Genomic DNA, 24,669 nt, shown 5'->3' with positions numbered 1-24,669 from the left:
AAACCGTTCGTCGCTAACGCCGCATTTTACGCGCGTACTTTACCGCGTAAGTAAAAACAACACACACAATCCGGCTATCATGAATAATCATCGCTGATTATACAAGAGAACACCGTTAAGATTACTATTTACGAGAACTGTATGTATGCTGTAACTGATTATTTTTCGCGATAGCCGATTGATTGCTGCCACCACGTGAAGTGTACGTGTGAGATAAAAACGTGAATAAATTTTGTTGTAAGTTAAATCGTCGATCGTGAAAAAAAATATTGGCAAAATAGTTCGTAAAACAATGTTTGTGTAGTTGCTTCGAACAAAAAATCATATACCCATTCTCATCTTTAACTTTCCACCAGTGCTCCTGAGAATCGTCCAAGACTTCGTATTCCGCACCCTGCGCGTTGTTTGCAAAAAAACATAGATTATTAGTAAATATTCTATTTTTAATAATATAACGGTTATATATGTGTACATAAAATATATTATATGAGAATTTATATCATTTTAAATATATTTAATATATTTATTATTGTATCTTTTTTTAAATTTTTACCTTTTCGAGAGACAAATCACCGCCTTCGATGGCTCGGAAAGGATACAGAGCCACTACGACTTTCGCTCGCAGCATTATCTTTTCCTGTAAGACAAAAAAATTGATAAATTTTTAAAAAATTCTAGACAAAATATCAAGAATTTTAATATTTATTTCAACAAAACGTAAACCTGCCTTCGTTTTAGAGGATGGTGTACCGGGTGTACCGCCTGGCATTATCGGAGTCGAGGGAGTTCCTATAAAAAAGAGAACACACGGAGAATGATTAAGTATTTTTTGACGTCTGTACGTCAAATTATTTTGCGAATAATTTGATAATAGCCCGTCATGTTTGCACGACAATCGGATTTATTAAAGTACATTGAGGTAGAAAATTTTTAATGATTTCATCTAATAAGGGCGTACACACGCGCGACACGTGGCGATTTAATAATTACTTTCTTTTATTTTGTTAAGCGCGATCTTCCCTTTATTTCACCGAACGGAGGATTCGATAGAGCGACATTTCCTCTTCGCGCTGCAATGCGATCGGCGAGAACTGAACGGAACATTCCGACTGACAAGTATACCACGCCGGGACGACCAAGCATACCAAACCGTGGATGCGAAGGATGACACCACGAGAGAGAGCAGTCTCCACCCTGTCTAGACAAAATCAATGCGACCTCAAACCTCCTACATCCCCTCTCCCCAGCATCTCTTCAACACCGTTTGCACGTGCACGCTCGTCGCATGCATCGTATTCTGCGTGCGCGTCTGCTTCCACTATATCCACACGGCAATCGCACGCACGCGTGTGTACGCACAAAAATCTAGAAACGTAGTGCGTGAAAAACCCGGGATTCATATTTTCGATTTTCAATGCATAAGGATCCGATATTCTATCAACGCACGATCTCGTGGTTTTACATTTTCGTTTAAACAGCAGCAAATCTTCCTCTCTCATCGCGCAACATCTCATATTTTATTCTATATTTTTTTTCTTTATAATGTCCGTTTTTCTAGTATCTTCGTTCTCCTTCATATCCTCCTTTCCGTCAAGTTTCATTACTAGAGGTAATCCTGGCAGCGCGGTAAAGAGATTTTCGTCTGAAAGTTTTTTTTTTTGCGGGAAATATCCGCGGAGTATCTTCGCCATGCTCGAGTGGTTTTCTGCCCTTTGGGAAAAATTTCCCGACAAACAAAAAGCTATATGACCAGACGTGGAATTTAAAAAAAAAAAAGAGAGAGAGGAACTTACCGCGAGAAAAACTCGATATAGTGCGAGTTGGTATATTATACTTTAATGTTTTATACAGAGATTTTCTTCTTCAAATTATATTCTCGGAGAAAATAGAAATTATAAGATTGATTGTGAATAAATGATTTTCCGTTTAAAGCATCTTCAATTTTCATACAATAATCTTTCATAAATCAAAATTTCAACGAAATAGTTTTCCGTCTACAGTTTTTCATATAAGATAAACGTACATATATCGCACGCCGGGATTCATAGAGATGCTTTTCCGAGGGACGTCAGGAGAATCTCAAGAAGGAAATCTCAGTAATGAAAGTCTCGCCGGGACACAAGGCCCGCGACGTGAAAAGAGCGTAACAAAATCCGCCGGAGGCGACGGAGTCTCTTCTTGCATCTCCGAAAATATTCCGACTCTCAGCGGAAATTCAATAAGTAGAAAAGAATCTTAAGAAAAGGAGAGACGCGTATAAGATAAATCTCGCGTCTGAAATAGCGACATCGCGATATTGAATCTTAGTATTGATTCAAATATATGACGCAATATATATTATTAGGTGAGGAGATGTGTCTCGGTACAATACACAACATGCAATTTTGTTTTTTATTTGCTCTTATACGTTTCCAATAAAACATGCTTCGAAAAGCTACTGCAAAAAAATCGCCGTTTTCGCTTACTCGATCTATTTTACAATTGAATTGGATTTTATTAACTTTGATTTATTTTTTCGATATAATACGAATATAAAAATTACGTCTTAATATCCCACGACACAAGATTACGATCACAAAAACGAAACGAGGACTATTTTCTTTCTCAATGTTGCAGAGGGATTCTATATGTCGGAATACAAACAAATCCCTGAAGCGTCTATATGACAGTAACCTCAGATGGGAGTCCGCTGATCTTCTTATCGATTTCGGTGACGTTGTTGCCGCTGAAATAAAGGCTCCGCAATTCGACGACATCAGCGAAAGCGCCATTATCCATCGTATGAATGTTATTATCGGACAGATTGAGATCTTCCAATTTAAGGAGACCTGTAAAAGTACCGACTGCAATGCGAGACAGTTTGTTTCCATCCAATCGCAATTGCTCCAGCTGTAACAACCCCTGAAACGTTCCCGGCTCGAGGGTGCTGATCTCGTTCCGTTGAAGATAAAGTCTCTTCAGACCGACTAGATCACGGAGAAGCGCTTCGGAGACGCTTGTTATCCGATTGTTATTTAAGTAGAGATCCTCCAACTTGTTCAATCCTCGAAAGGCACCGCTCGGCAAGCTCTCCAGCTGATTGTGATCCAAATGGAGGCGATTCAGTTCGATTAACCCGGCGAAGGAACCCGGGGCTACACGGGTAATTTTATTGTCGTTGAGCCATAGATACAGCAGTCCGGGATTCAGATTCGAGAGAGATTCCGCCTCGATCGCCGGGATATCGTTGTGACCCAGGTACAACCACATTAAGCTCGACAGACCGGCAAACGAGTCCCTCGGTATCGAATTGATCCTGTTAAAGACCAATGATAGCGACTGCAAGTGTCCCAATTCCGCGAACAAATGCTCCGACAATGGTACCACGTTGTCGTCTAAATGGAGACGCTCCAACTTTGGCAGACCACGAAAGGATTCTCTCTTTAGCACGGATATTCGATTGTTCTGATTCAGATACAAGTGCGTCGCTGTCACATTCTTGAAAGCATCCTCGCGAATCGCCAGAAGATCCAAGTCATTCAAATCCAATCGATCTTCGAAATGACGCTGCGTAACCTCGACGAGCACTCCTTTGTAATAACAAACGTTGTAAGCGTCCATGAGCCGGCAAGTCGGTTCTTTCTTCTCCGACGAGACTCTCGCTGAGAGTATCAAGATGATTTGGGAGAAAAGCAGAAGAAATCGTGACATGATCGAGCAGATCTAGTACAATACGAATGCAGCAACTGCGAACCAAACCGCCGAGCTCTACGGTTTTGTATCCTGTCACGAGAACACGATTAGATAGCGGAAAGCGACTTTTGACATTGATATCGCTGCTACCGAGGCGAGAAATAACCACGGTTGCATTCTCAGAAGGGATCAGATGTCAAAGTTGACGATAGGCGGAAACTTTAAATTCATGGAATACAATGACAGAGGTGAATTCTGCGTATCACTTGCATTTCTCTTCCAAGAGAGCGATAAAGAAATAGAGAGAAATAAAGAGAGTGTCTTTATATACGCTAGATTTAAAATTTTTTTTTTTTCGGCTCGCTTGAATTGGCGGTTTAATTAAAATTCGTGTGATTAAATATCTCGCATTAACCGCGGCCCTTGTAATTGCAAATCCACTTTAACGAACCACTTTTGTATTGCGGGTGGTAAGTTGCTGTTCGCCACTGATTATCTGTAACGAGCAGTAGAAAGTACGTAATAGTCCAGTGAGCACCCGGGACAGTGAGGCGATCGCGGAAAGTGGAGTGAAACGATAGAAAAATATCGTGCGAGTTGTATAAGAACGTCGAGCGTCCTGGGATAAATAATCCGAATAATATTTTTTCTATTGCTACCCCAAAATATTTTTTAAAACACATGCGAGAAAGATTCTCTTACATACATGTCTGTGTACGCTATTAAAATATTTATGAATGTAAATATATCCTTTTCCAGAACGATATTTATTTTCCCCAAGAGAGAAGAGAGAAGACGAAAAAAACTCATATAAAATATACATGCCAATCTCTCAAGATTTTGCTCGTAAATTCAAAGAATCCGGAGAGATTCCGCAAAATCCGCGTCGATTTCGGAGGAATTTCTCGCGTGCGGTTTTTCGGGTATGTCTATGACGAATTGCGAGAGAAATATCCGAGGTGATCAAACTCCGTTTGATTGAGTTTGACAGATGAGACAAATATGTATCGCGGCGCGCGAGCGATTTTCAAGGCTACGCACGTCTTTTACGGCGAGCGATGTCGAGAAACTTTCTAAGGTATTGGTGAAAACATCCAGAAGAGCGATTCGCCTCTCGCTCGCGAGGTCATCGAACGATGTACATCCCACTCACTCGGTTTCTCGATCCGCGGTCGCTCGGTCGGTCGGCGGTTAGTGACAAACCGAACCGAGATTGTCAATACGACATTAATGACAAAAAAAAAGAAAAAAAAAACGATAAATTTAAGCCGAAAGGTGAAAAACGCACGTGGAACCGGCGTTACTTGATCGCGGCGCTAGTCACGCTTTTATATCCCGTTTCTTTTCTCAATCAACCTTGGTTGACATTTATTATCTCTATAGAGGAAGACGATAATGGACTGTAGTGCATTGTCGCGCAAACAAGCACGTACGCTAGTAAATGTAATTGCAATTAATTACTTTTTTTATTCGCCATCAGCACATCAAATAAAAAAGAAAAAACAAACAAACGTATAATCATACAAAAGATACACGCCGTTGATTTTTGCCTCATAATTTCTTGATTATATGTTTTTCCTTAAAAATCATTGAGATTTGTCTGTGTATCTTTGTCTTATGTATTCTCTTCGTTTGGAGAGAAACATTAATATACCAGTACACATTATGCATAGTGACTGCGTTACCATCAGCATTCAACGCATCGACGTTTATGCGGCCGGTGAATGTCACCTATAATGGCCACATTACGCCTCCCGCAGCAAATATGCGCAATAGTAATTGGCATTTGTCTAACTACGCTCTTAATCGACTTTTGATAAGTGGAAAATAACAAAAGTTAACTAGACGCGATAAAAAACGATTCTTCGACACTTGATTTCACACACGAATTAATTATCAAATATCTTTTTTCTTAACAGCTAATATTATTATAAATAATCACTCGGCATTTTAGAGAGAATAAGAGAGAATCCTCTCTTTATAAATGTCTTCTTTTGTAAGTTGTCACGTAATAATTTTTCAGGCGTAATTCCGCCTGTCGAGCTAACGATCCCTGGAAAGCTTGTAATTTGTGGATGCGGACTTTTTTTATTTAATAAATACAGGAGTATACTTTTCCGATGATGCGAAATGATCTACATGCGATTGACGTTACGATCTTGACATTAGGCGTGGCAGGAAAATTACCGTAGTACCGTTCTTATGAAACCTATAGAGGTCGGTCTCGCGCGCGCGCCTCCGTGTAACCTTTTACATTTTGCACAAGCGATATTTCTTCGCCAATACAAATGTGTATGCAACGCGGCGGATCGCTAACCGAATAAAAAAAATAAAAAAAAATAAATAAAGATAAAAAAATAAGTAACCATGATGAGAGAAAAAAGCAAGATTTAGGAGCAAGAGAAAAAGAAAGAGAGAACGCGTGTCACTTGTATATATAGTGTGATTATTTTACATTACGAATGAAGAGCGCAAGTTTAATTGTTTTAAAGCGATAATATTTGTTGCTGTGGATTTATCCTTACATCTTCTTAAATATATCTGTTGAATGTTCCGAGGACACGTACCATTTATAACGCGGCTTGTAATTTTAATATCTCGTTGCATTAAAACGAATCCAGTCTCTCCTTACTAAAGATATTCGGATAATTTTAGTTTATCGTAGAAATTATCGTTGAGAAATATCACGTACTTTGAGACCATTAGCCTCGCCTCGTCGACTAAAGAGAGGAGAGTCGAAATTAATATCAATACGCGATGAATAAGGTAGGTCGGGGAAAGATCGTCGAAGCTAGATTCCAAAAATGGAAAAGAAATCGAATCGGCTCACCGGAATTGCTATGAGCGTGTCCGGTAACGTTACCGGTGGCCGAGTGGACTGCATTGGTAGCGGCGTTCGCGACCTGCTTCAACGCGCTAATCACCAGCATAATTTCCCGTTAATTAATCCGATCGCGATCAGCATCTGGCGACACGACACGAGACGCACTTTTGGCTGCGCACGAACAAGGACGACCTCGATGAGCAAGCGTTCGAGCAGCTGGCTCGACGCGGACTGGATTCTCGGCACGAGACGGTCTTAAACGCGCGACTGATCGCTCGCACGAACAGCAGCAGCACCAACGCGAAAGGGAGTTGGAATCGTCATCGTCGTCGTCGTCGTCGTCTCGCTTCGTCCCCTTCTTCGGAGTTTCACCTTCACGGAAGTCTTCCCTCGCCGCCGATTAAAGCACGCCGACCGTAGATTAAGACGGCTCTTCGACACGCACTGTGACGCGCGATGCGAACGTTACGTGGAATGTTGTTCCTTTCTTTCACCAGTCCGGAAATTAATATGTGTAATCGCGCGCGTACGGAAATTGATTAATTATATATACATAGGAAAAAATTCCAATAATAAAAAATTTTATATTGCGAGCATAATTGACATAAAAAAAAAAAATTCTAAAACAAAAAAAATTGCTTTTCAATTAATAAAATCCAGTCACCTTGTACTATCTTTCAATCGAGAGAAGAGAATCCAAGAGAAGATTCTCATCGCAACGACAATAATATTCGCGTGGAGGAATAGATTGACGAATATCGATATTGGTTCTCTCGTCGATTCCTCGTTCAGGCACCGAGAGAGGTGCATCGCGTAGAAGTTATAGGAGCCGGGAAAATGGCTTGTGACATTGTAGACCGGCTTACCGGCAAACTCAGCACTTTGCGACAAGCACCACTCATCCCCAGCGATGTCCAATTAAGTGTGCGCTAAGATTACCACAGGAAACAGCAACTTGAAGCAGCAAGCGGCAAGCGAGGGAACGTGTACGCGACAAATAAAGCGCGCATTTTAGGGCGACGCGGATAAATAAACTTGCCGATTTGAATGAAGATAAAGATACGAGAAGATAAAACGTTAGAAAAGTGTTGGGGGAGAAAAACAAAAAAAAGAGAGAATAAAAGAGAAAAGCGAGAGACGGAGATAGCAGCGCGATAGCAAACGTGATATCGTGACTCACGCTAAATCGAATTTCGAGCTCGCTTCATCGGCTTCCGTCGCCGTGTACTTGAGAACTCGATGTGATCTCGAGTTTTCCGAGCACGAATGACGGAATACCGTACGTAGGGATACACGTGGCGACCACTTTCGAGACGAGATGTTTTTCGAAGCGGATTCCCGTGCGTATCTTAAATCACTCGGTCCAGCACGCTTGACGCGCGAAACGAATATTTCTCGCGTCGTGGGAACGATTATTATCCGCGAAAATATAAAAGCGGAGATTACAGTTCGCTAAGAGATCCTCTATATCGCGGATTCGGTACAGGCGCTCGAGGAATATCGATTTTGCCTCTGCAAATTCGCCTCTGAAAATCCTCGTAGCTGCTATACAGCAGCACCGCATTATGCATTTCGAGTTCTTCTCGCGCCGAGTAGACGCCGATTCCGACCTCCCGCTGCTGCCGTTGCAACAAAAGCGAAGCTGGCATAATATGCCGACGACGACGACGACAACGACGACCCGAATCGCGAAAATAGGGAGCCAAACAAAAAGTGTCCGTCGTAGACAGAGCCGCTACTACCGCGTCGCAAGCATTTTCTGGGAAATCCGGTCCATCGAAACGCGGAAGAGAAACTGGAAGTGGGTTCCTGATTCTCCGACCAACCGACACTCTCGAGCCGAATGCATAACTGGGTTTCCGGGACGGGCGTAATTCCATCGCGAGATGTATAAGTGCAGGCTAATTTTAAATAATTTTCAATTCACGTCGAAAATTTTTTCACGATTTTTAATTGCACGCAAGTAACGGATAGACGAGTATCTCGCCCAAAGATGGATTGCAGTTGATTGATCGTGAGCAACGTCGATAATGCATCATTCACTTCGCGTATTAACCCAGTCGATTCCATCGAATCTCATCGAATCATCCCGGGATATCAGCCGTGATATGCGGTCTTTACTTGAATTTCGGTCGATCCTGTCTCTACATTCACGCTGCGTTTTGCACAAGCGGATTCCCGCAAAGCGGTTTAAGCTTCGACGCTTTTGTGGAAACAGGAGGGAAAACATCCTTCCGATATTATCATATCGTATTAACGATATAGATATACTTATAAAAGAGGGAATTCTTAAAAAAAAAAAAATTAATTCAAAAATTAAATCTAATTCGAAAAACGCACCAGAAGAAGAATAACTTTACTCGTATATTTATACTGTACGTGCGATTATAAATGTGTAAGTATACACGAAGAGATTATCTGATAAATCTCTCTCTCTCTCTCTTTTTAACAATTTGACAAATCTATCTCGTAAAAAAAATGTAAAAAATAACATTGCAGATTGTTTATTTCTCTTTCCATGAGAATCACATGATTTTTTATCATTAGCGTCATCAGATTTATTAGGCCATTCGATCGTCTATCGGGTGTATCCTATTATGTCATAGACATAATGCTAAAGAGATGCTAAAAAATATATATCACTCTCTTCATAAAGATCGTAAAGTCCGAACCATGTTTTATGTTTTTCTCTTTTAATTCAAAATTGGAATTAATAATCGCCAAGTAATCTATCAAAATGAGCATGCAAAATAGGAAATCTTTGGCTTGATATTTGTATTATTATGTTAATTATTATTGATATGTAATCAATCCATTAATTGATGCACACAGCTTATAATATGAAGTTAATATACAAATGCGTATAATTTGTCCGCTGGGATATGAATACTCGATTATATGTATTATAATTCACACGAGTCTCTTTGTCTCTTTTCTGGATATAAGCTTGACGAATATTGTTCCAGGTAAATCTACGAAGATAAAACACATATGCGTTCAATCTGACAAAGATGTTTTTCAATTTTTCTTTCTTATGTGATAATAATCGCGTACGGATTAATGTTGATTGTATATGCATATAAAACATTTGCTGGCCTGCACTGTTATCATCATTTGTACTAATCGCCGATTACGCTTGCTATATCTCATTAAAGAATTGATAGACATTTAAATATTTTTTCACACAAAAAATATTTCACGTTTCTATCCTTTTAAAAATTATTTATTTATGTAATACTCGTTTAAAAAAAGAGACCAAAAATCCATATGTATTTTGTAATAATTGATATATTTTAATGTTTGTAGAGGAAAAAATTATTTAAATACAAAGCTTTCGAGTAATAATCTAAATCGAGACTCTAAGAAATTACTAGAAAAGAATTAAAATAAAAAAAAAAAATTAAAAATATATCTATACAGGCCTTATAATACAGCCATGAATTGAAGTTTTCGTTACATTTATATGTATTTCGTGCAAGAAAAGAAACGCGAGAGTGGAACGATATGTATCTCTAAAGCTAATCGGATCGACTAAATTTCACATCTCAAACAAGAAAACTAACAAGAAAAAGAAGAGATAATACGCGATACTGTAAATCCATCAATTGGTTTCGGTGAAATCCTCACGACACTCGCAAATCGATGCGAAAACGTATAAGAAATTTGAGTAAACGTTATTTCAGCTGCTAGAAACTTCTATCGAACAGTAACATGACGTTCAAGATAAAGGAAAGATCGCTCTTGCCAATGCGCTGCCAATCAATACATGGAGAGAAGCTAAACTCGAAGCGCTTTTTACGACCGTTTTCCATTTGCGGTTCTCGCGGTCGCCGATGAATCCCCCATTGTGAGACACAATTGTGCGCCGGGAACATCCCTGACAGTCCAATATTCAAATATGCATTTAGATTTATGCGCTACTCTCCCAGGTGTCTCGAATGCTTTATTGGACAAAGATCTTAGTATCTTAATAATTAACTCGTTAATTTTGTGCAAAATCGATGATGCAATTCGGCGTGCGCTTTTCGTTAATTATTCGTATTTATAATGCGCGTGATTAATAGTAAATAGTTTTTTTTTTTCGCAAATTATAGCATAATTTTTTTATATGGTACACGAACGAGCAGAATCAATTCTGTCTAGTCCATCTTTTTTTTGCGACCTCTCGTTTATACATCCCATGATCAAATACTTCTCCCGAATCGTTTCGCATAAAAACACAATATATACAATGTATCTGTCAGAGGCTATTAACTGGTAGTTACAACTACATTCAACCTCGCTTTACCACTCCTACCGCTCCTCTCTCTCTCTTATTGAGTCCATATTTGTCAATGCGCCATTATGTACGAATCCGCTTTATTTATTATTATTAATGATAGATGTTATGGAACATTGTTTTTTGTGAAAAGAAAGAAGCTAGTCTTTACGGAACACATCTCGAGCGGATTGTCTCAGCAAACGAAAATAAGACAGAATGATAAGAAATGCAGGAAAAATTCAATAATATTCTATAACGTTTGCTTCGAATAAAGTATCTGTACGAGATGAAGGTATACGGATAATATAACATACTGTTACATACACACAAAACTAAATATATATATATATATATACATAAATGAAGAAGTTTAATATTTTAGTCTTTCATATATCTCTCGCAGATATATGTATTGTATATCATATATTCATAGGGAAATTTCAACGAACGCAACTTCATTTTACGATCACTCGATTGGAGCTCCTTCATTCCCAGCGATCTCTCATCCATGCAATGAAACCGGAAGAGAACTCAATCACCGTCATTCGCAAACTCGATTACTCGCTATTCGAATCAACTGAATAGTATTCACGGCGAGCGCGACACTTTTCGTCGATCTTACTCGCACAATTCAAACTATAGGTATACCCTCGCTAATCTAACTGTATGCTATCACTGCACTCCAGATGCAGGTCGATCTTTCAATGGGATCCCTTAATATCGGTAGGGAAGAACGGAGAACTGAGTGAAATTGCGGTTCGGTGTCACGTCGCGATTAATTTAATCCACCCTCGCGCGCTTTGCGGAAGCGAGGGGGAAATCAAATTTGCGACATCGCGCAAACACTTCGATCTTAACGACACCAATATCCGTAAAAATGAATTTCTATAAGAATTTCTAATCCCCTCGATTCAAAATTCCAGGAACAGGCTGTAAATGGAGAGTTTCTCAATTATTTATACGTACTATTATAAATGTACACACGCACGATTATCTGTCACGCTAGCAGACCTCTCTAAGACAATATAATTTTACAAAGGAATCTCGCAGAAGAAGGAAAGCGATTGGTTATAATTAGCGTCGTCCATCCCACCTTCCTCAATGAGACACGCGCAATTTTGACCCTTATAGTTATCGGGTTCATTTGGCCATTTAGTAGTCCACCTCGTGTACCCAGTATTTTCTAATGCTTCGTCTTTAACGGTAACCCAATCGCCCTCTTCAAAATAATCATGAAGCCCGAGCCAAGCCGCGTTGACTTTTTCCTCTTGCAGTATACGCAAAAGGACCTTCTCCTCCGAATCCGAATTGATAATCGCCAAATGACCTAATGGTATATAAAGTATAATAAAAGGTTCTCGAGATTTATCGTCATCTAACGTTATCATATCAATCCTTTCATTCAGATGGTATAACGCTAAACCAATTATAAAAATTCGGATAACACGTGCCCGTTAATGATTGTTCGATTTACACGGTATTTTTTTTACCTCCTTCCTGGATACAAGCCTGGCGAGCCTTATTCCAGACGAGTTTGCGTGGATGAAGCTTGTGCGCACTTATACCAGGTGTGACGATGTAGCCATCCATTTTTTCCTTTCTACTCGGTAACAATTCTTTCAATTGTTGTTCGTTGTATATATAAAATACCTGCTGGCCCACGTGATAGTTATTGTGACCGTTCATAACGACCACGTGCCTTTTATTGAGCTCCTCTGACAGAAGAATTAAGAGACGTTTTAATATTTTTCGAAACGTATACAAAGTATTTTGCGTTTTTCTAAAACTTCGAATTATGTTTCTTTACTTATATAATCGTGTTAAAAGAACGAGTGAATCACGGGGTCCACTATTTCTCGTGAAAACTGATAATCTAATGTTCAATATTTATGAAAAGAAAAAAAAATACGAAGTTTTCCTTAGTAGCGATCTCTCTCTTTTTCCTCCTTTAAGTGGTTATATATATGATAAAATATCGGGGGGGGGGGGGGGGGGGGAATATTGAGACGTCAAAGTAAAAGAATCGCATAAAATGTTTAGAATGTTTGTTTTCATTGTAAGTGAAATAGAATATATATTATTAGATAAAATTGTGTTATTTACCTGTAATTTCACTGCAATTGGGATTATTTGATTTTAGCGATGTTAATGGGAGGATCTGAGTGTCACTTTGAGCGAATGCATATCGTTGTGTTTGACACGAAAGAATAAAAACTATTGGAAGATACTTGAACATTATTAAATGTTGCTACTTGACAAGTTCGCGAAGTAATGCCACAGCTAAATAGTTAGTGTCCGTCTTCTGCACTCGTTCGGTAAGATACCCGAGCCGGGTCACGAGCGAAGATTAAGATTATCGAAGTGCTGATCTCGGCAAAGTGAGAAAAATAATAAATTGATATGTCGTAATGTAATATCGTACGCTGGAAAAGTTTAACAACACGATTGCGCATGGTCGCACAACGGAACGACAATTACGTAACGAAATTACCAATAATTTTCGCGACTTGAATCACTTATTATCTCGTCTCTTTATATATCCTATTACAAATGTACAAGATTATTTGCCATAAATCTGATAAATTTGTAATATTATACAGGTAATTATATTGTAACCGATTGTATTTAGTAGAATTGTTAGCATTGTATTTTTGATTCATAAATATTAAATTAATAGCATCGATCTTTGATAAATTTTTTTTAATTACAATCTTTTTTTATCGTTATTTTTTTGTCAATTATCTATGATTTTTTACGCTATTTAGTATATAAACTAACTTATATCGTCGGGATATCTTTTCTCATCATATTCTGAAAATTTAACATTGCAAAAATGACAGTAGCAACAGCAGAAACGGTATTCTCTTGGTATAACACGTAATCTAATAAAATTCCCCAAAAGTAAATAAAACAATGAGGGAAAGTAATTTTTAGAGAAGAATGTAAAAGATAGTGTACAGAAAAATAGTTTAGCCGATAGCTAAACCGATAGCTACTGGCTAACGTGGCACGCCTTACTGACCAAACGCACAATTTAACAGCGAGAGAGATCGCAGCTACAGTCATTTTTGCGACGATACGATACTGGTATAAAGTAGCGGTTAGAAACTAGAACCGGCTATCTACGCGTTAAAACATGTTATAATTCTATTTGCGAAACGCGAATAAAATTGATAAAGACTTTAAAGCACCATATTTTAGGCGCTTAGATTTAATATAATAAAGAAAAAATAGCATTGCAATGATGATCGCAACGAAGCTTATAAATGATCGACGATCTGTATTTGTAGTCGTACATGCGAATCAGCTGTGCTGATGTGTGTGTGTGGTATCCACAAAGCACTTTATATACATGTGCGCGAGAATGGGGAGACGATAAATATGACAATAGGACAGAATTCGCAGCTGAAACGTTCCAACGAGGAACGATCTGAGTTGTAATTAAAGTCGAAGTTACGAAAATCGCATTAATAGCTTCTAGCAAAAAATTTTTACACCCTCGCTCTATCAAATCTGAAGCACGAATATAATATTCTTCGCAAACGCGGTGATGGAACATTTGGAAGAAAAATCTTTGAAACGCTCATTCGCATGAAAAAAGATAACGGCATATTCGAAGTCTCGATCGGGATCACTCGATAATCCTTTGAAAGAATGTTCTTAATCGATTAGCGTTTATTTACCGTCAGATCAGCCATCGCGACGTGTCTCTCGTGATCAGCTTTCAAACGATATTCGCGTCTCTGAGAATCAAAATGAAAAGATCGCTATCTTTCCCAGTGATACTGGAAGATCCTCTTGAAGATTCATTCAGGGGATTGCGGATTTAATAGTCCCGAACGAGATTCGCAATAAGAAGGAAACGTCGCGGGGCGAGCAGTTACACTGACTGAGTAGTTCGTTCGGGAGGTAGCTTTGGGACTTTCTCGTGCAACGTTACGTTAGTTTCGCCGTCGCTGCACCACGTCAATCCGTCTTCCGTCTCTCTATTCATTCATTTTCTTTTTGTCTCTTTTCCCTTTCCGCAATTTTCTCCTCGCATTTCCCCAACGATTGAGCCAACTCGGGGGATTTCGAACCGGTTGTGCTCTATCGGTTATTTAATCAAATATCTCTCACTACAATTTATTGATTATACGCCGTACGGCGTAGTCTGTGTGCTTTGCTCGTCTGGCTTTTATTTTACGGCACGCTCCAGCGTGCAGATTGTCCCGATAGACACATCTCCGCCTTCTCGGTTATATCCCGCGAATGACGCGCTATGAAGGGCAATCGCTCGGAAAACAAAACGGAAAAACGAAAACGGCTGCGAATTATTTTGATGTAAAAATAATCAATTGACTCGATATAATCGATCGACATTCGCGATTCGACGGAGCGCGTAATTGGCGCGACATTAACCATTCGGAATGTCTCTAATATACACGCCGAGATTCGCACTTCAGTGCAAAAGAGAGAAAAAAAAAATATATATATATATAAAGATCATGTCAGACTAAAAAGAAAAACGCACGCTCGACGACGAGTCAAGGATGCTCGAGGAAAAAAAAGGGACCACTGTTGCGTTTCGCCATGTATCCGGAGATACAGTTAAGATTTAGCTCTCATTTGCTTAACTGTAGCGTCTCCGTTCTCGTAGTCAAGCGAACTTGTTAATTGCGTGCTCGACCTACTCGACGTTCATATAATGGAATCGTGTCACGTCTGATATAGCGACAGCGAGTTAAAGCGGCAGGACCCGCATGAAAGATGAAGATCCGCGCGCGCGAACGACAAGAGAGAAAAGCGCGAGAGTCAAAGCCCGATACTCAAAGCCGTAAACGAGTAACGAACAAGTATAATTTATACAGAGACGTATTCGAGACTATTCACATTCCAACTCTTGAGAATCTTGCTTTTCCAACTTTATGCAACACGCGATTATTTATCTTAAATTCGCGAGATTTTCAATGAACATGACGCAATCTTACGCGAAACATACAATGTCATAAATCAAGATGAGGTCTCGAGTTAAATTGCGCCCTACCGCGCTTCAAGCACCGAGGGTCGAATATTGCATGCATAAATGCAAGCCTATCTCCCGTGAAAACAATGCACGGATCGGCGCTACATCGCGAATGATAAATTCGGGAAAGTTTTTCGGACGAGATTTTTAGTAAATCACGTCGATTGGAGATCAATGGAGAATAATATCGTTACTTAATCGGAGTGTCGTAATATTAGAACTTAATTTCAGGCAATCTCTATAACGAGAAACGCCCTAAGCGATTACTTTGACCAAGTTGGGATAATTGCTAACCGGATAATGATCGTTACGTAACACCATCAAGTTTTGAACTGAACTATCGGAAAAGCTGAAAAACGATAACAACGCGTCAAATATTCGACGATAGACGATAAATAATAGGAGAAGATGCTCTTCTTTAAGTAAATAAGTTAAATAATGAAATCAATTCTCTCGCTGGCATTTCGCTTCGGTGCATCTCACCGAGATGAATTCGATTAATCTTCTGAATTAAATTTATATTTTTATTATGCGCGCCTCAGAAACACATCGAGCCTCGTTTCAATACTTAGATTTGCGATTAAAAAATCTCAAATTCAATCTTGTCGTTAAGTAGGTCAGCTTCGTTCAAGGAACTCTTCGCGAAGATTATCACAAGTTTCGTCTCGTGCGGTTCACCACCAATATATTCCTCACTAACACAAATGTATGATGGACCGACACAATCGAGAAAGATAAACTTTTGGTGTATGGAAAAAGTTATTGTCAAAAATATGATGAAAAGTATGATAATGCACGGAAAGCAGCTGGTAACTCAAACTCTGCATTTCGCGTTAATTTAACGCTAAGAGCAGAGAGCGCTGTTAAAACAAAAATATACAATATGTAGGCACTTATTTTACACGATCGCTCGCGATGGCAAACGTATCGATTTTTAATAAAAAAGATTATCTAATAATAAGATTTTCCTGGTAAAAACCATCATCTGCGTCATACCGTTCCCGGATAGAATATCACGCTTTTGGATATTTGCGAATGAGGAGAGATAATATTTGCAGATAAGAGAGAGATACATCTGAAAGTACGACGCGTATACGAGAATCGAGTTCTAGTGTATATCTTTCGCAACGTCCCTCTTTGTAACTGTCGTATTACGTACTTTACTGGTGACAATTTCTCTATTTCCTCAAGCTCGTCTTTTGATCTAGTAAGTAATGAGCACTTCGCGATAATCAGATAGATCCATGACGGAAAGAAAGATCGGGGATTTCGTCTACCATTTCCCGCGTCGAATGAAAATGCGAAATTCGTCTCGCGAAATCGCGATGATACGAAATTTCAATTACCGAGTCGCGGTATCGGGAGCACCGTTTCGTTTGGCGAAATCGAAAGGCCTGTCTTGCCTCGAGCGATAAAGGAACTGGGACACTCGGGTTATTGGGGAGGAATGACGCTTGACCGAAGCGATTTAACGACGCGTCGCGTCGATTCGACGAGACTCGGCGTTGCAATTCGAAGAGTCAGAGCGTTTCAACGGTACACAAAAATGCCACGCTTCCTGTTATGTAAGAGAAAAGTTTTCGTGGCAGACGCCGGAGACTTTGACATTACGCCAATTCGCGGATAGTGCTCCTTTTCACGAAACTCCTGTTTCATCGTTTTTCGGTTGTCTCGTTTATGACGAAGATTTCAGAAACGGAAGCGCACGCACACATATAGACGTACGTGTCTACGTGTAATTTATCAGTCATTCTTATTATCAAATTATTTCAATCGAATAACAAGAAATTTTCCTGCTACCGAGATGACACTGCTCTCTACAAATACAGTTTTTTATCTTTTTTTTTTTTTTTTTTTCATTAGAAGTGCAAATGTAGTGAAAGCTGTACAAAGATTCGTACGCGATATATGTTCTTGGAGATCGCGAACTTTGAAACAATTCCAATTTTGAAGATGCACATAAAACGCTTTTTCGAGTTACAAACGATTCCGCATCGTTAGACAAGACGTAAGAAATCCAGATTCTCAGAAAATCAGTTTCTCGGAGACAATCCTCTTCCGGCGCTCTCATATTAGCTCGATAATCGTACCAGAAAAACGAGATTTTCTCCAGGGCAGAGGAATCCAGCGCTATTCCGATAAATTCCGATAGATAATGTCGCTCCATGGCAATATAGATTAGAGCTAATGCACCAGCAAACAAAGTATCGGTCGATTTTGAAACGAGATAGACTCGTTATTACGCATACCACTAAATATTTAACAAGAGATAAAGCGCCAATCAGTTAATTATACGCTGCTAATCACACGCATTAATGATCGCGCATTTGTTTATTATTTCAATATATTTGGACAATTTTTTTCCGCGATAACAAATATTCGTATATTGCGTTTATATAATATTGCCGTTCCTAATATTAATAGTATATCCAATTGAATCATATAATTAGCGTATATTTCGGCATGAAATACGGCGCGATATTTCGACAAGCGTATTTTATACGTGGTAAAACTAGATGATATATCGGCATAAAAAAAGCCAATGCAAATAAATAACGCTCTTCCGAATAACGTTTGATTCTTTCTATCGATTGCGTCAATTAACGAATCCTAGCTATTAAACGATACAATAATAACGGAACTCTCACGTTGATATTAAAACGACAAATATATTGATTCGCCAGTGAACCAATTAAAATCTCAGTGAGCTTTGTAAAAGACAAAAGCATGCAATAAATATAAAGTACGAACCGATCGTTGAACGGGCCTGGGTTTGGATGATCGGATTATTATTCGCCTCAGCGTTCGTTAACTGTGCACGATGATCAGATGTGACGGTGGTCGTCGAGATGATGTTGTTAATGGTACTGCCGGGCACAGATGTCGATGTTGTCGAGACCGACGTAGTCGTTGAGGACGGATTCATGGCGTTCGTAGCAGATTTCGCGGACCAGGAACTGCAAGTGTCGCAGCCTTCGGCAGAACGTGTCGATAATCGGCAGCAAGACCAACGTTTCCCGCTCCAGAGACCGGCGTGATAACGCCCGCTCAAGCCCGAATTCTCACTGCACACTGTAAACAAGTATCCCGCTAACTTTTGTTTCTTAATAATAGTATATTCATGTGCCTTTAATGTGATAGATCGTATTCCTTTTTTATATGAATATACAAGATACTCTAGAATTTATCCCAAAATATAATATTGATTCCACTCTTTCAGTCATAAATTTTACTTTAATTTTAATTTCTATTCTAAGAAAAATTAATATTTTTAAACTTCATATACATGCATACACGCGCACTATGCTATATTTAATGTGATTTTTATAAATTATTATAAAAATCATGTCATATCTATGAATTTATATTTGTATTTATAAAAAAAACGATATCAGATTTCTTTTCATCTGCAATAAAGCTTGAGACCGAAAGGATTATCAATGTTAATGCGTTCAACATATATCATAAGATAAATATCAAGATAAATATCATAAATATAGCAAAGATAATACGCATCTTTCATGTCGTAAGAAGCTTGTATACGAGCACAATATTTGCACGAGCCCGTATTGAATGTCAATGCGAGAGAAGGGAAAAAAGGACAGTGGTGGACAAGGATGAAAAAAAAAGAAAGGAATAAAAAAAAAGGCTTACCAGCGCGTATGGCACGTATCCATTCGGCGCGATCCTGTTCGCGAGCGGCGAGTAGATAGAGCGTGTATTCTTGGCCAGCTTCTCGATATCCCACTTGGAAGGGTAGCCCGGATGGTATTCCACCGCCTCCGCTACTCGCGTCGCCGCCACCCGATGCATCGCCAACACCGTTGCCTCCGCCACTTCCGGTGCTACCACTTCCAAGGCTGGCCGTCTCCACCACGTGGACGTTCTCCACGGCGATCCGTCCACGTTCCTTACGGCGCTGTAACCAATAACGATTTCTATAATTAGAATTTAATAATCAATATATTAACAATCTATCATACTGCAATCTTTCGATCTGGATTTGTTACCAACAACTTTCACTAAATGTAGCTGTAGCTAAGATATTACAAAATATTACAGAGAAATATATATTTTGTTTTAAGAAAGGCATATACATATATTTGTATACATATTTGATAATAGTTACGAAATAAATTTAGCTCATATTTCACAAATTCAATAATAAAAACAAGAGAAAGAGGGAATGCTTGATAAAAATACATAAAATGCTTAATTTAATATATAAATTAAAATTAATTTTAAAAATATACAATAAAAACATATAAAAAACATTAATTAAATATATTTTTAAAATAAATTTTAAAGGTATATATAATAAAAAAATATAAAAGAATAAATTATTTTATATTGAAATTATGTCTACGATTTTTTCTTATATTTAGAATACTATATATAGATTTATATAACAAATAATCCCGTAATTAGGTAAAAAGTTAGAATGCAGATGAAGATGTCTCGATATTGGAATAATTTCGATATGTTCGTTGCCAGAATTGCATTTAACTGATACGATCTTAACGTACAGACTCGTCATTTTTAACGATAAAATCCAATTGTAATAAAATATTCATATATTACAATGTAGACGAATCGTCCAAATTTCGAGATATGATATAGCTACTTGAGACGTGAGAAAGTAATTTACGAGCGCGGATGGCATCGAGCGATTCTCCCCGGGGAGGATTCGTAGCGGAATTCATGATAAACGAGTTCGCGCGCAACATGGATTTTCCATCCAACGATTGAGGATTTAATCAAACAAAAAGAAAAGAGGGAACAAAGAAAAATATCAAAATTTGATGGAAACTTTCTTTACCTCCACTTTGTACGTTGGATCTCGCGACGCGGTGGACAGAACGAAACTGACCTAGTCGGTCTCTATCGGGAGATCCACACGTGGAGCGCGTTGTCGTCTCGACCCGAGATCGGTACGATGAACGGACAGACGTTCAGAAATAAACGGATTTTCTCGAAACGAACAACGTTTAACGAGTAAAAAGATCGAGAATGATTTCGCGTCTATTCGCGATGTTCTACAGTGCCGAGAGTCGACAGATATACTGTAGTTCAATATTGCGGATCAGATGAAATCTGGATAAAGCGTATCGGATCAGAATCCGACCAGAGAACGACTGTTACCGCCGAGGACCAAGGCGCGCGTCTTGTTCTTCCGCACTCGTCGCCTTCGACGAAACAGATTAAAACGTCATAGACTCGTCCAAGGAATCGTCAACTCGAAGAATGGTATCGGGTACCAAACGGAACCGGAAGAATCAGCACAGTCAAATTCGTTGCGCTTCGTCGAGACCGACCTCGAACGACGGCCACTGACTGAGCGAGCGAACGGTATCAGGAACCCAACGACGAAGCGGAAGATAGGATAAAGAGTAGGAGGTGGAGGTAGGATGGAGAATTCACGCGGGGCGCCTGCGCCACTAATTTTACACACGATATCATGGTGCATGTTATTCGCCAACCCTCCATCGAAAGCAGCCCGATCCACCTACCTAACAGCACGCTTAGCTACGGAGGTAGCTATTGGTAGTAGTCGCGACCGCACGCAGTTACCGAACCGATAGTTACCGATTATCACTCTGCTCGATGCTGGGAGATCGAGGGGACCATTGCAACAAAGATGGGATTAATACTCGAACTGCTTTTCTCTGATAAGATCTACATTGGGATAATGAACACAATTGTCTAAATTAATAATAGAAATTAGCACATAATTAACGTAAGTTAAAAACTAATTAAAAGATTTATAAAATACGGTAGGTCTCTTTATATCTCTCAATTTTTTTACAATTAAAAATTATTTTTATTATTTAAAAAAGAAATTAATAATATTAAATTTTATGTGTCATTGTAAAGAGGAGAAATTTCGAAATAGATGTTTCTAATGTTTAATGAGGAAATAATTGTTTCTCCATATATATATATATATATATATATATATGGCATAATTACAAATAATAACTGAATACAATGATACGATTACATACAATAACTGGAAATGTTGCAATGTATTTTAATTATTCTTTGCATTTAATTATTATCTGTATAATTTATATTTATAATTTAAGATTTTTCTAAATATACAATTATTAATTGTTACAATTCCTTCAATATAAAAAAAGAATTTTATAAGAGTAATAAAATATTATTAAAAAGATAATGAGCTATGTAATTAAAATTAAATTAGCTATTGCTGTCATACAATTAGCATAATGTAAATAAGGATTAAATTGATTATGGATTCACACATCATGTTTTACTTGATCTTATAAAAAATAAAATATATATTTAAATATTATAAATTTCAAAACAACTCACCTCACCATCTCCATCGTAGTAAATGAGATAGTGTTTCGTCAGCACAAACCATCGTTGCTTGTAATTGACTGGAGTAAAGCGTTTTTTATTTTGGGAACGTTTTATCATAAATCCTTGTCGAATAACATCTCCACCTTTTGAGTCTAGCTTCCCATCCTTCCCTGCCATTACAGGAGGGCCTCCCTAGCAACAGTAAAAATATTATTTTTATGCATAACAATAGACCATAATTAGAAATTAAATATCTCATTGCATATTCTGAACATTGAAGTGATACTTGTTGCACGCAATATATCCTAATCTAACACTTCTACATTATGAGAAAAATACAAAACGTTATATATTATTTCATTTCTCTGTATTTTGGTTTATCTTGCCTATATTCAGTCTATATCCAAGATGACAACGGACGCAAACGAATTTCTAAATATAGCACACCGGAATTTTTTCCTCGTTCTACAACCCGCTTCCTGCCTCCTATAATTCAACTCACGTGTCGATTACCGAGCAATTATTGCTCACATCGCGACCGGTACTCCCGAGATACGGCGAGGTGGAATGGAAAAAGAACGCGCTGAACTTTGCTGAACGTTGCCGAAAATCTTTCAAGTGTCAACGTACCGAAATATGCGTGAACGCGGCAGCTAGGCGAGACGATACATGTATACGCACGGTTATACCCCAACGTTTGATAATTCGAATTCTACACACGCGAGACGCGAGGTCCAGCGGCCCGTTTATCAGTCGCGCTTCCGACATTCTCGATCGAAATCGTACTTACCATGCAACAGATATGCGCTAGCACCACGCAATCCCGACACTTGTCAAAAGCATGACCGGCGCCCAAACAAAGAATTCACGTGGAACGCATATACACACACCGACAATCTGTCAAACGAAGACGTCTCGCGGCGACGTCGGGAATTCGCGAGATATCAGGAAATGCCTCACTACGCTGGTCAATGTGGCGATACGTACCGTCCGCGATAAAGATACGCGTCCGCGAGAAACGTCAAACGATGATCCGGACGGATACACGGATGCGTCGAGTATCGTCTTGATTAAAAAAAAATTCATGAAAATTTTGCGATCTCGGATTTTTCTGGAGTCAACGGAGTGGAAACAACGGAGCGGAATGAGCGGAACGTTCGTTGACTCGCGTAATCTGAAATCTAACAAAATGGCGGACTAGATCAGCCGTCTGTCGCTTTGTTTTTCTTGGAAGGTGTTTATACGGATTGTATACAGACCTTCGAGAGCGTAACACGGAAGGAACATATTTTTTCGGCGTTCATTCAGAGGATTCGAAAAGGAGATACGTTCGCTTCTCTCCATCAATATCGAGAGAATACGATCACGATTATATGTTTATGGAATGTGGCCTAACCTATTTACCTGTTACGTTTGAGATCTTGTCTCGCGTCGATGAGTCGAGAATACTGTTCATCATCGTGATCGGTTCATTGCTGAGACATTGGGACATGGCAGCGCCCGAAGCGATACAAGTCAGTTCCTTGCCATTACCGCCCGTTCAATATATCAATTTATACACGGATGAGAATGTTCGCCGTGGAAGAGCTCCACGACCACCGCCGCCAATTCATGACAGTTATTCTATGTTTGGCAACGTGTTCAATGCGGATGACACGATTATCAGACCGTTGGAGGCTCAAGGAATCAAAAGACTGTACCCGCAACACTTTGACCGTCGACGTGAATTGAAGAAGCTCAATCATTCTCTGCTTGTCAATTTTTTGGATTTGATAGATTTACTCGTCCAATGTCCCGACAGTCCCAGACGTGCCGAGAAGGTAATGTATCTGTAACTAGAATAAGTTTTTATTAGTTAATGCTGTAATTTGTAACATCATTTTGTCTTTGAGTCGAGAAATTTGTAATAATCTCACATAACAGTAATTGACGCTTTTACAGGTCGAAGATTTGAGCTTGTTATTTATTCATATCCATCATCTGTTGAACGAATTTAGACCGCATCAAGCCAGAGAAACATTACGAGTTATGATGGAACTACAGCGTAGACAACGTCTTGAGACAGCACTGCGTTTTCAGAAACACCTTGAAAAAGTATATTTATTATTAGCATTTTAAATTTTTATAATATTCATGCATATGTTAATGATTTGTAATTTTTATTGAATATTAAATATGGTGTTATTCTAGGTTCAAGAAATACTGCAGCATGCCTTACAGATGCTTCCGGATACTTCAGAATTAGATTCTAAACTTGCAATAAATACAGATATTATGGAATCTGTTGATAATATGGGTTTTAAACAACAGTCTCAGGATCCATGTAGTCCAAGCGATCGTATTATGTGTAAAGTGATAGATGATATGATTTCTTCAAATGGCTTATATTAAACGCTAATTAATTTATCAATGATTATGCTATAATTATATAATATATGTGTATATATATATATGTTACAATAGTGATATAAGGATAAAATGTGATCTTTTTCAATATATTATTTATGTATTTACATTATTTTTAATGCTAGGATTATGTATAGTTATTTAATAATTGGTTGAGAATTATTTATAAGAATA

The 24,669-nt window shown here is 38.6% G+C and overlaps 3 protein-coding genes across 9 annotated transcripts in view; 1 reads left to right on the top strand and 2 right to left on the bottom strand.

Annotated features, from left to right (window-relative positions):
* Nucleotides 1-24,422, bottom strand: part of Btk29a (tyrosine-protein kinase Btk) — a 27,999-nt gene extending 3,577 nt beyond the window's left edge. For 3 of the 7 annotated variants that reach the window (XR_011446982.1, XR_011446983.1, XM_070296360.1), the window contains exons 1-7: nt 22,880-23,029; nt 22,099-22,281; nt 19,417-19,681; nt 18,514-18,834; nt 728-789; nt 554-637; nt 330-394 (exon numbers count right to left, since the gene is read on the bottom strand). Coding sequence is in view for 5 of the 7 variants with exons in the window: in XM_070296360.1 (XP_070152461.1) it covers nt 330-394; nt 554-637; nt 728-789; nt 18,514-18,834; nt 19,417-19,681; nt 22,099-22,281; nt 22,880-22,882 (983 nt within the window). In the remaining 2 variants the exon portion in view is untranslated. Of the gene's footprint in view, nt 1-329; nt 395-553; nt 638-727; nt 790-6,502; nt 6,766-12,247; nt 12,473-12,860; nt 13,124-18,513; nt 18,835-19,416; nt 19,682-22,098; nt 22,282-22,879; nt 23,030-23,493; nt 23,925-24,005 lie in introns of those variants that run through there. The other 4 variants (XM_070296361.1, XM_070296362.1, XM_070296363.1 and 1 more) reach the window with 4 other exon arrangements.
* On the bottom strand, nt 727-3,890 carry LOC138933550 (insulin-like growth factor-binding protein complex acid labile subunit). The gene has a single exon (XM_070296366.1). The coding sequence runs from the start codon at nt 3,688-3,690 to the stop codon at nt 2,659-2,661; it is 1,032 nt and encodes a 343-aa protein (XP_070152467.1). The 5' UTR covers nt 3,691-3,890; the 3' UTR covers nt 727-2,658.
* Med7 (mediator complex subunit 7) lies at nt 23,256-24,669 on the top strand. The gene is made up of 3 exons (XM_070296369.1): nt 23,256-23,909; nt 24,031-24,183; nt 24,280-24,669. Exons 1-3 carry the CDS (start codon nt 23,463-23,465, stop codon nt 24,478-24,480), a joined length of 801 nt encoding a protein of 266 aa, XP_070152470.1. The 5' UTR covers nt 23,256-23,462; the 3' UTR covers nt 24,481-24,669.

Source organism: Polyergus mexicanus, unplaced genomic scaffold (assembly GCF_030449975.1).
Source record: "Polyergus mexicanus isolate NDT 795.1 unplaced genomic scaffold, iyPolMexi1.0 SCAF_5, whole genome shotgun sequence".
NCBI lineage: Eukaryota > Metazoa > Arthropoda > Insecta > Hymenoptera > Formicidae > Polyergus > Polyergus mexicanus.
This window is presented reverse-complemented; position numbering and strand designations above follow the sequence as displayed.